Below are 12627 nucleotides of genomic sequence, written 5' to 3'. Positions count from 1 at the left end.
TTTATAAATAGAATAATGGATACCCGGGAGTGAGTTACAGTCTAATCGAGAGATTCGGATGTAATTGACCCTAGCTGGCTCCGAGGTCTATGGGCGAGAAGCAAAGTTCATATAAATAGTTTGAAATGTCAGCTGATGAGGCTCTCACTTTTACTGAATTATCGTGTCGAACACATAGGCCTTTCCTTTCAGAATGATGTTTATTAACACTTTATAAACACTACAGATTAAAGCAGCATAAACCAGGATGTGAGTGTCAGCCAATCAGATCACAGCACCTCTGGTGCCTGCTTGCACCTTGTAATCAGAGCAGACAGCCCTGTGTGAGCAAAATCACCATGTCACCATGCCAACCAGATCAAGACTCCTATTGGTCAGCTGACAGGTTCGCATGTTGGGTCCCTCTTCAGTTCGGTTCAGTTCCAGACCCCATGGTCGATCCGCAATTCCCCCCCACCCCATCTCCAAGATCTGTTTGGGACCTCCACTCACTTCTTTTGGTTAAACCAAACCCCTCTGGAAGCCAAAGCCTTTGGGACCTAAGCTCAAACAATGAGCAATTGGATGCAAAGCCCAAGGAATTTATCTGTGCCTTGAAGAACAAGTGCTAGGGCACTATCACTTCTCCCTTTGCCAGATCCAGCAGTAACAGTGTTGTCCATCTCACTTATGGCGGTTCGGTAGGGCCACACTGTCAGTAGTTCATGGGTCTGTTATCTATTTATTGGCACCATTGCCCATATCCTGAGCCCTACTTGGGGAGCAGGCCAACTGGCAGGTTCATTCCTGCCTTGCAGCTTTCTGTTCTTTCCCATATCATGTTCTTCTCCTACAGTCTTCTATAAGATCTGTTCCCCCCCACTCAAACCCTCCTGGTTTCTGCTGAGTTAGTTGATCTCAGCCAGGGCATCGGTTGGCCTCAGCACCTTAGGAAAGGGAGTGGAAAACCAGTCAGGGTTCCCACAGCCGATCGTTGCCCAGTGTGTGTGTGGGCATCGGTTGAGCGCAGGATCGGGCTCAGCTGTGATGCTTCTCAGTGGTCGAATAGCCTGGCCACTTGGGTATGGTGCTGGAGGGTCACTGGCACCTGTAGCACTTGGCCCCAGCAACAAGGCAGCACCTTCAGGGGTGGAGGAGGAGAGGAAGGAAGGGGGGAGAAAAAAAGAGACAAAATATTTGGAAAGGTGAGGCAAATCTCTGCAGTCGGCCTGGGAAGATCATTTTAAAGTATAGGAATGGGTGGGAGTGGGAAACTGCAGCATTGCAGGGATAGTGGGAGAATGCCCCATTTTGTCACTCTTGTGAAAAAAACATTGTGTGCCCAATTTTGCAAAGGGGCAGCCCCTTATTTTAAAACACGTCAAGGTCGCAAGCAAATCGCAAGCCAATTTTGCGTCGCAAACCGCATCCTGACATCAACAAGAGTTTTGATAACCATCACAGTCGAATTACCAACAGGCTGGACACTCACTCAGGGAAAATAATGTCTTTAAAATACATGAAAAGAAAGATTTCTCCAGAACATCCCCAGAGATCCGTGGCAGAAAATTTTGGTTAATGTCTTGCCATCCCGGGTGCTCTTTACTATCGGCCCTCACGACCTTGGGAGTAGATTCTTGGTCGACGCAACATGCAGGGGAAGGAGGGGCAAGACGAGTCTGAGAGCGGGAGAGGAGGAGAGAGGGGAGTCGAGCACGCCCAAGTATCCCATACACCAGCTGCTTCTACGTGCCCAGGAGGATCCCTGTGAAATCCGAGCCGCTCTGAATGGTGACAGGAGAGCCGGATCTGTTGTCAACAAAGACAGAGATGTACTGCATGGCCTGTGGAGAGAAGAGAGGTGTCAGGACCAGGGACTCAATTCAGTCAGCTTTTGGGAGGAAACTTGCTATTGAAACAGTTGTTGCCAACTCTGGTTGGACGTATTCCTGGAGGTTACATCACATGCCCCGCCCACACACTCCCTCCATTGGTTGCCCGACACGTCCATCTTCATGGTGAGTCACCTTCCTACGCCAATCAGAAAGTGAATAGACTCTTCATTACCCGATTGGATGATTCTTCACTGTCGGTCAACAGCCTTTTTGTCCATATCTGACATTTTTTATAACGAATAAACAAAAGTGTTCAAAGAAATTTTTTTAAAAACACTTTTTTTTAATGCCCCTATGATTTTTCTCCTGGGTTGCTTGCAGCAGTGTCCTGGAGATTAGTCTTTAACTCCTGGAGATTCCAGGGCAATCCTGGAGGGTTGGCAACCCTATATTGAAGGGGAAGTGTGTTGGAGATGCTGCATAATCCCACGTTAGATTCCCAGTCAGACTGAAGCTGCTAACCAGGTGCATCTCGAGCAATTGAATATCAGATAATGACCTTGCACGGAATTTAGTTAGGCCCTCATTTGGAATACTGTGTGCAATTTTTGGTATTCTACCTACAAAAAGATATTATTGAGTTGTAAAGGATATGGAGAAGAAATTTAATGCAGAGAAGTGTGAAGTGATGCATTTTGGTAGGAAGAATGAGGAGAGGTAATATAAACTAAATGGTACATTTTAAAGGGGGTGCAGGAACAGAGAGTCCTGAGGGTTCACATACACAAGTCTTTGAAGATGGCAGGACAAGTTGACAAAGCTGTTATAGAAAGCACATGGGATCCTGGGCCTTATCAATAGAGGCATAGAGTACAAAAGTAAGGACGTTATGCTAAACCTTTATAAATCACTGGTTAGGCCTCAGCTAGAATATTGTGTCCAATTGTGGTCACACACTTTGGGAAGGATGTCAAGGCCTTGGAGAGGGTGCATTGGAAATTTACCGGAATGGTACCAGGGATGAGGAACTTCAGTTATGTGGAGAGATTAGAGAAGCTGGGATTGTTCTCCTTCGAGCAGAGAAGGTTATAGGGAGATTTAATAGAGATGTTCAAAACTATGAGGGGTTTTGATAGAGTAAATAAGGAGAAACTGTTTCCACTGGCAAGAAGATTGGTAACCAGAGGACAAAGATTTAAGGTAATTGGTGAAATAACCAGAGGGGAGACCATGGAGAATTTTTTTTTCACAGTGAGTTGTTATGATCTGGAATGCACTGCCTGAAAGGGCGGTGGAAGCAGATTCAATCATGGCTTTCAAAAGGGAATTGGATAAATACTTGAAAAGGAAAAAAAATACAGGGCTATGGGGAAAGTGTGGGAGAATGGGACTAATTGGATAGCTCTTTCAAAGAGCCGGCACAGGCACGATGGGTGGAATGGCCTCCTTCTGACCTGTACAAGTCTATGATTCTAAGAAGAGTAAGTATGGCTATAAGTAATGAGACAAGAGAGAAATCGCTGAGGCCATTCTATTGCGCAATAGAAAATCTGCAGGGAAAATGATATGTGCCTTTAAAATGATGATGTATGTGTCTCAATGTCACACTAGGTAATAGGGAATGATTCAACTCTATCTGTTACTGTATGGCTTGTGTGGGTCTCAGTGTAAGCTCCTGTATATGTACAAAATGCACCAGGCAAAAGGGAACAATTCAGTCCTATCTGGTATTGTATTACTGTACTATAGCTCGATATGTGTCAGTGTCCACTGCTATATGTGTACAGATGATACAGAGTAAATGGGAATGATGCACTATTGTCTTGAACGGTACAATACACACCAGGTATATGGGAACGATGCACTCTTATCTGGTACTGTATGGTCAGGTGTGTTTCAGTGTCCACTGCTGTGCAGGTACAGTACACAATGGGTATTCACTTATTAAAAGGAGGAACCAGCAAAGATAGATTCAATGGGTGACAAATATTACAGCCCCACTTTTAACCTAACCCGCCCAGCTGGAATGTGGCGTGTTCAGGTCGGAAGCCTGCTTTACACCCCATCCGATTTTACTCTGTGTTGACTTCAACGGAGAGTAACATCGGACGGAGTGTAAGTGGACGTCTAACCAGAACCCTCCTGGCAGGTTAGATTAAAAACTGTTACACTAACAGTTTGTGGCCCAGGACGTCCACGGAGATGTTCCTGGTCTACAGCCATAACTTCAGCAGATCACCCTCTCCCCCACCAAAAACGTCAGAGACCCAATGTAATCAGGTTAGAGTGTCAACCAGTGTTAGAGCACAGAAGTGCCCCTAAACTCAAGTGAAGAAAGTTCCACATTGCAAAGATTACATTCCCTTCATGTCTTCATGTTTTATACAATGCTGTTCAGTCACAAGACAAGTTATCTCATGGTATCTAAAGACAGTCCTATCTAATAGTGATGGAATGTGGAGAGGCACTACATCACAGTCTGATCAAATCACAGCCCTAAATACTGTGCTGATTGAAATCTTACTTAAATACATTCTACTCTTTCTGTCACACATCATTACAGATTACTAGCAACAAGCAGCATCATCACAGAGACTAAAGCCCATCCTGGTACAGCATGGCTGCAGCCATTTACACTGAAAGACTGCACATCACATACCATTTCCAGGGGCTGGTCCTAGGACTTCTGTTAAACAAGTTGTTGTTGAATGAATATCTGGGACAATGTATGTATCCTCTGGTATTCTTTGTAAGAATATACATATCTTTAAAAAAAAACGTACCTATTAGTTGTCAGCTGTGGCTCAATTGGCGGGACTCTCACCTCTGAGTTCGAAGGTCGTGGGTTCAAGCCCCACCCCAGAGACTTGGACACAAAATCCAGGCTGACACTTCAGTGCTGCACTGTCGGAGGTGCCGTCTTTCGGATGAGACGTTAAACTGAAGCCCTGGCTTCAGTAAAAGATCTCATGGCACTACTTCGAAGAAGAGCAGGGGAGTTTCCTGGCCAATATTTATCCCTCAACCAGCATCACTAAAACAGATTATCTGGTCATTATCTCATTGCTGTTTGTGGGACCTGGCTGTGTGTAAATTGGCTGCCGCGTTTCCTACTTTACAACAGTGACTACACTTCAAATGTACTTTGTTGGCTGTAAAGCACTTTGGGACGTCCTGAGGTTGTCAAAGGTGCAAGTTTGTTTGTCTGTCTGTCTTTCTTTCTCTTCCTTTCTTTCTCTTTTTTTTCTTTTCTTTCTCATTATTTATTGTAACCCGAGATGACTAGTTTCTGAATGGGAATCATTGGGGTATATTTTCCAATTGGGCCTCTGATCAGATGTTAATCAGGCGGTGCAATGTTAGCATCCCCCTGATTGTTGCTGCATTGACCTCACCTGATGTTTTTTGAGTTAGCTTTTTCCACTTAACATGGGTGAGCTCCCAATCTATATTGGGCCTGGAGTTTGGAGCTCACTAGAGGAGGGGGGCAACTGTGTGTAAGTAGCCCTGGCTCTGAGCCTGTGCAGTCAGTTCCACACAAGTCATTGCCAGGTAGGTCATGAATGTTTGTAAAAATGGCGGCGCCAGAACACTTGGCACAAAGCCTCCTCAACAACTAAGTGAAAACAGGAAAGAAACACTGCCACAAACCTCTGTGGGGCTCTTTAAACCCACTTTGATAAACTCTACCTTATGGTTGCAAAGCAGGGAGCTGAGATGTGATATTTGAATGCCTTAGGAACATCGGAACAGGAGTAGGCCATTCAGCCCCTCGTGCCTGCTCTGCCATTTGATAAGATCATGGCTGATCTGTGATCTAACTCCATATACCTGCCTTTGGCCCATATCCCTTAATACCTTTGGTTGCCAAAAAGCTATCGATCTCACATTTAAATTTAGCAATTGAGCTAGTATCAATTGCCGTTTGCGGAAGAGAGTTCCAAACTTCTACCACCCTTTGTGTGTAGAAATGTTTTCTAATCTCGCTCCTGAAAGGTCTGGCTCTAATTTTTAGACTGTGCCCCCTATTCCTAGAATCCCCAACCAGTGAAAATAGTTTCTCTCTATCCACCCTATCCGTTCCCCTAAATATCTTATAAACTTCGATCAGATCACCCCTTAACCTTCGAAACTCTAGAGAATACAACCCCAATTTGTGTAATCTCTCCTCGTAACTTAATCCTTGAAGTCCGGGTAACATTCTAGTAAACCTACGCTGCACTCCCTCCAAGGCCAATATGTCCTTCCGAAGGTGCGGTGCCCAGAATTACTCACAGCACTCCAGGTGCGGTCTAACCAGGGTTTTGTATAGCTGCAGCATAACTTCTGCCCCCTTGTACTCTTGTCCTCTAGATATAAAGGCCAGTATTCCATTAGCCTTTTGATTATTTTCTGCACCTGTTCATGACACTTCAATGATCAATGTACCTGAACCCCTAGGTCCCTTTGGACATCCACTGTTTTTAACTTTTTACCATTTAGAAAGTACCTTGTTCTATTCTTTTTTGATCCAAAGTGGATGACATTTGTCTACATTGAATTCCATCTGCCACCATTTTGCCCATTCACCTAATCTATCAATATCCCTTTGTAATTTTATGTTTTCATCTACACTGCTTACAATGCCATCAATCTTTGTGTCATCGGCAAACTTAGATATGAGACTTTCTATGCCTTCATCTAAGTCGTTAATAAATATTGTGAATAATTGTGGCCCCAAGACAGATCCCTGCGGGACTCCACTAGTCATTTCCTGCCAATGTGAATACTTACCCATTATCCCTACTCTCTGTCACCTTTCGCTCAGCCAATTTCCTAACCAAGTCTGTACTTTTCCCTCGATTCCATGGGCTTCTATCTTAGCTAACAGTCTCTTATGTGGGACCTTATCAAATGCCTTCTGGAAGTCCATATAAATAATATCCATTGACATTCCCCTGACCACTACTTTAGTCACTTCAAAAAATTCAATCAGGTTTGTCAGGCACAACCTACCTTTCACAAATCCATGCTGGCTCTCCCTGATTAACTGAAAATTCTCGAGGTGTTCAGTCACCCTATCCTTAATTATAGACTCCAGCATTTTCCCCACAACAGATGTTAGGCTAACTGGTCTATAATTCCCTGGTTTCCCTCTCTCTCCTTTCTTAAAAAGTGGAGTGACATGTGCAATTTTCCAATCTAGAGGGACAGTTCCTGAATCTAGAGAACTTTGAAAGATTATAGTTAGGGCATCTGCAATGTGCTCACCTACTTCCTTTAAAATCCTGCGATGGAAACCATCTGGTCCTGGGGATTTGTCACTCTTTAGTGCTATTATTTTCTTCATTACTGTTGCTTTATTTATGTTAATTTTATCGAGTCCCTGTCCCCGATTCAATATAAGTTTTCTTGGGATTTCCGGCATGCTATCCTCTTTCTACTGTAAATACTGACGCAAAGTAATTATTCAACATGTCCTCCATTTCCCCATTGTCAATGACAATATCCCCACTTTCAGTTTTTAAGGAGCCAACACTGCTCCTGACCACCCTCTTTTTTCCTAATATAACTATAAAAGTTCTTTGTATTGGTTTTGATATCCCTTGCAAGTTTCTTTTCATACTCTCTTTTTGTAGCTCTTACTATCTGTTTTGTGACCCTTTGTTGATCTTTGTATCTTTCCCATTCGCCAGGATCTGTGCCATTTTTTGCCTTTTTGTATGCCCTTCCCTTATGTCTTATACTGTCCCTTACCTCTTTAGTTGTCCATGGCTGTTTTTTTTGGCAAGTCGAGTTCTTGCCCCTCAGGGGTATAAATCGGTTCTGTATCACGTTAAATGTTTCTTTAAACGTTTCCCACTGATCATCAGTCGTTTTACCCATTAACAAATTTGCCCAGTTTACTGTGGACAGTCTCTGTCTCATCCCATTGTAGTCGGCCTTACCCAAGTCTAGAATCTTAGCAGCTGATTCACTTTTTTTCCTTTCAAACACTACATTGAACTCGATCATGTTATGATCGCTATTGGATAGATGTTCACGCACAGTTAAGCTGTTAACTAAATCTGGTTCATTACTCATTACTAAATCTAGTATGGCTTGCCCCCTTGTTGCCTCCAGGACATACTGCTGTAGAAAACTATCCCGGACACACTCAAGAAATTCACTACCTTTCTGACAGTTGCGAGTCTGCTTTCCCCAATCTATGTGAAGGTTAAAGTCCCCCATTAAGACCACTATGCCTTTCTTACACACTTGTCTAATATACAGTCTAGCACTTCAGAGCTGCTGCCACGAGTCCTATACACAACTCCAACTTAGATCCTTTCCTATTTCTCAATTCAACCCATAAGGTCTCTGTTGGCTGCTTACCTCTCGTTATATCCTCCTTTATCATTCAATTGATTTCATCTCTAATCACTAAGGCTACTCCTCCCCCTCTTCCATTTTCCCTATCTCTCCTGCAGACCTTATAACCCAGTATATTTAGTTCCCAATCCTGACCATCCTGCAGCCATGTCTCAGTATCTCACTGCAATCAGTGGGCAATAGCACTTTAGTTTGGTGATGCGGCTGTGCATACACTGACAGCTCAGGCATCTAGGTAACTTCTTTGGTTGAGTCTCCTGGGATGAGGGGGCGTGAGAGAATCCTGTCAGCATTGATGAGTGGTCGTGTTGTATTAAGGCATTCTCCTCGGCCTAGCGGGCACTAATATCAACCTTCGACCTATGTCCTTACTGACTTGCTGAGGCAGAGACTATAGCATCATTCAAAAGGGAATTGGATTGGTATTTGAAAAGGGAGAATATAAAAGGATATGAGGAAAAGGCGGGAAAATGGGATTACAGTAGATAGCTCAAGTTGAGGAGCTGGCACTGGTACAGGTGCGATGGGCCAAATGATCTCCTTTCGTGCTGTAAATTCTATGACTCAATAGCTTCCTCCCGTGCCAGTGTTGGTCTCTGACCTAATTTGGATGTTGGAGAGTAGATCAGTAGTAGGGAAAATGCTAGAATCTATTATTAAGGATGTAGTTATAGGGCACTTAAAAAATCATACCTGATTAGGCAGAGTCAACATGGTTTTATGAAAGGGAAATTGTGTTTGACAAATCTATTAGAGTTTTTTGAGGGTGGATAAGGGGGAATCAGTGGATGTAGTATATTTGGATTTTCAAAAGGCATTCGATAAGATGCTACACAAGAGGTTGTTACACAAAATTAGGGCTCATGGGATTGGGGATAATATATTAGCATGGATTGAGGATTGGTTAAAGGACAGAAAACAGAGAGTAGGAATAAACGGGTCATTTTCGGGTTGGCAGGCTGTAACTAGTGGGGTGCCACAAGGATCAGTGCTTGGGCCTCAGCTGTTTAGCATATACAACAATGACTTAGATGAGGAGACCGAGTGTAAAGTATCCAAGTTTGCTGACGATACAAAGCTAGGTGGGAAAGGTGTGAGGAAGACGCAAAAAGGCTGTAAAGGGATATAGACAGGTGAGTGAGCGAGAAGGTGGCAGATAGAGTATAATGTGGGGAAATGTGAAATTATCCACTTTGGTAGGAAGAATAGAAAAGTAGAATATTTTTTAAAAGGTGAGAAACTAAAATGTTAACATGCAGGTACAACAAGCCATTAGGAAGACAAATGGTATGTTAGCCTTTATTGCAGGGGGTTTGGAGTAGAAGAGTAAGGAGGTCTTGCTGCAATTACATAGGGCTGTGGTGAGACCACATCTGGAGTACAGTGCACAGTTGCGGTCTAAGGAAGGATATACTTGCCTTCGAGGCAATGCAACAAAGGTTCACTAGATTGATTCCTGGGATGAGAGGGTTGTCTTATAAGGAGAGATTGTGTAAAATGAGCCTATATTTTCTGGAGTTTAGAAGAATGAGAGGTGATCTCATTGAAACACATAAGACTCTTAGAGGGCTTGACAGAGTAGATGCTGAGAGACTGTTTCCCCCGGAGAGTCGAGAACTAGGGGGCATAGTCTCAAGATAAGAGGTCGGCTATTTGACCAAGATGGGAAAAACTCTCCCCAGGGAATGGTCTACCCAATCATAGGACCTTGGCTTCTTCTCCAGGCTCAACCACACCATCTAGTTAACTATAGTCTGTGAATCTGACCATTTGCATTGAGTTTCTAGAGCACTGAGTTTCTAGAGTAAATGACCAATTGTGGGCTCCTGGCAAAAAGCATCACTCTTCAGGAATGCATATCAAAAAAACCAAGTATGCAGTCAATGAATTTCCATCGATTAATTTTAATGGATGAGAAATCCATGGGCTGTGATATGTCATCCCTTTGCATCCCTTAATTTCAATTAGAAAGTGTAAGAGTCCCAACACTGATCATTGGGTCACACCACTCAACTGCTGCCCAATATCACTCCTTTAACAAGTGCCTGCTGCTTCCTACCCTTCAACAAACATAATGTGAAATAAACTCAGCTTGTACCATTTATTAAGCCCTGACGCCTCTTCCCCTCACTAGGCTTGCTGTGTACTATTAATCTGTAGCCATTCCAGCAGTTTAATCCCAGATTCCTGCATCAAAATATACTTGGTATCCAGGTCCAATTCCTACCCAGCCCAATATCACCTCCAGCTCCAAGCACAACCCAAAGCCCACCATCATCTCCATCTCCAACTCCAACCCCAACCCCCAAATCACCTCCAACTCCAATCCTGCCCTCACTTCCAACTCGAACCATTACATCAACCACAACCCAAAGCTCAAAATCATTTCCAATTTCGATCAATCCCCATCACGTCCAATTCCAACCTCAATCCCAAATCTAACCCTATCTCTATCCCCAATCTCAACACAAGGACATCAGGTCTTTCCTGGATCCAGCTTCCTTTCTCACGAATCCCAATCCAGAGGCTGAAGGACTTTGCTCAGTCCAGTTGAGTAACACAATAGACATGTTGGGCAGGCCTCTCTGTCACTAGTTTCAACTTGTTCCTGTTATACCAGACAAATTTGTACTGTATTTATTTTTAAAAAAATATTCTTACTCAAACATGTTAGTTTACAATGAGGTAGAAAGATCGAAAGAGAGTTCAAATCCAAGCTATCTGATGGTTTTTATTGAAATAGTCTGAGGCCTATTTTGTTTTGGTGATCAGGTGGTAATAGCAGATTCATATCAACAGTTTAATCTCCCATTGAAAAGTCAGGAGAGTAAGTGCACTTGTGAATGCCTTCCTATCAAGAAACAATACACATATCCCACCTTCTAACATTCACCTATGGCAGTAGGTAGATTTTATTTTAATACATAAGAGCATAAGAAATAGGAGCAGGAGTAGGCCACATGGCCCCTCCATTCGTGGCTGATCTTCGACCTCAACTCCACTTTCCTGCTTGAACCCCCTATCCCTTGATTCCCTAGAGTCCAGAAATCTGTCTATCTCAGCCTTGAATATAGAACCATAGAAAAGGTACAGTACAGAAGGGGGCCATTCGGCCCGTCGTGTCCGCGCCGGCTCGAAGAACAACCAGGTGCCCATTCTAATCCCACCTTCCAGAACCCGGTCCATAGCCCTGCAGCTTACAGCACTTTAGGTGCAGGTCCAGGTACTTTTTAAAAAGAGTTGAGGGTCCCTGCTTCTACCACCAATTCGGGCAGCGAATTCCATACACCCACCACCCTCTGGGTAAAAAAGTTTTTCCTCATGTCCCCTCTAATCCTTCCGCCAATCAGTTTAAATCTATGTCCTCCATTTCTTGAACTCTCCGCTAGGGGAAACAGGTACTTCCTGTCTACTCTATCTGGGCCCCTCATAATTTTGTACACCTCAATCAAGTCTCCCCTCAGCCTCCTCTGCTCCAGGGAAAACAACCCCAGCCTATCCAATCTCTCCTCGTAGCTGCAATTTTCAAGCCCTGGCAACATTCTTGTAAATCTTCTCTGCACTCTCTCCAGAGCAATTACATCCTTCCTGTAATGTGGTGACCAGAACTGCGCACAATACTCCATCTGTGGCCTTATCTGCGTTTTATACAGTTCCATCATTATATCCCTGCTTTTGTATTATACCTCGGCTAATAACGGAGAGCATTCCATATGCCTTCTTCACAACCTTATCTACCTGTACTGCCACCTTCAGGGACCTGTGCACATGCACTCCAAAGTCTCTCACTTCCTCTGCCCCTCTCAATATATTCCCATTTACTGCATATTCCCTTTTACTGTTTGCCCTCCGTAAGTGCATTACCTCACACTTCTCCAGGTTGAACTCCATTTGCCACTTTTTCCGCCCATTCCACCAACCCATTGATATCTTCTTGGAGTCTACAGCTATCCTCTTCACTATCAACTACACGGCTAATTTTTGTGTCGTCTGCAAATTTGCCAATCATGCCCCCTACATTCAAGTCCAAATCATCAATATATACCACAAACAGCAAGAGACCCAACACTGAGCCCTGTGGCACACCACTGGAAACGGATTTCCATTCGCAAAAACATCCATCGACTTTTACCCTTTGTTTCCTGTTACTGAGCCAATTTCGGATCCAATTCATCACATTTCCCTGTATCCCATGGGCTTTTACCTTTCTGACCAGTCTGCCATGTGGGACCTTGTCAAATGCCTTACTAAAATCCAGGTAGACAACATCCACTGCACTACCCTCATCAATCCTCCTTCTCACTTCCTCAAAGAATTCAATCAGATTTGTAAGGCATGACCTTCCCTGAACAAATCCATGCTGACTATCCCTGATTAAACCATGCCTTTCCAAGTGACAGTTTATCCTATCTTTCAGTATTGATTCTAATAGTTTGCCTACACCGAGGTAAGACTGACCGGC

At 43.7% G+C, this 12627-nt stretch overlaps 1 protein-coding gene across 2 annotated transcripts in view; it reads right to left on the bottom strand.

The window, feature by feature from the left end:
* Positions 1-181: 181 nt before the first annotated feature.
* The window catches only part of LOC137331634 (adipolin-like), a 184470-nt gene continuing 172024 nt past the window's right edge, over positions 182-12627 (bottom strand). For both annotated transcript variants that reach the window (XM_067995562.1, XM_067995563.1), the window contains exon 8: positions 182-1823. In XM_067995562.1, coding sequence (XP_067851663.1) covers positions 1725-1823 — 99 coding nt within the window. In that variant the 3' untranslated portion in view covers positions 182-1724. The remainder of the gene's footprint in view (positions 1824-12627) is intronic.

Source organism: Heptranchias perlo, chromosome 13 (genome assembly GCF_035084215.1).
Source record: "Heptranchias perlo isolate sHepPer1 chromosome 13, sHepPer1.hap1, whole genome shotgun sequence".
NCBI lineage: Eukaryota > Metazoa > Chordata > Chondrichthyes > Hexanchiformes > Hexanchidae > Heptranchias > Heptranchias perlo.
Note: the sequence above shows the minus strand (reverse complement) of the source record. Positions and strands in the feature narration are given on the sequence as shown.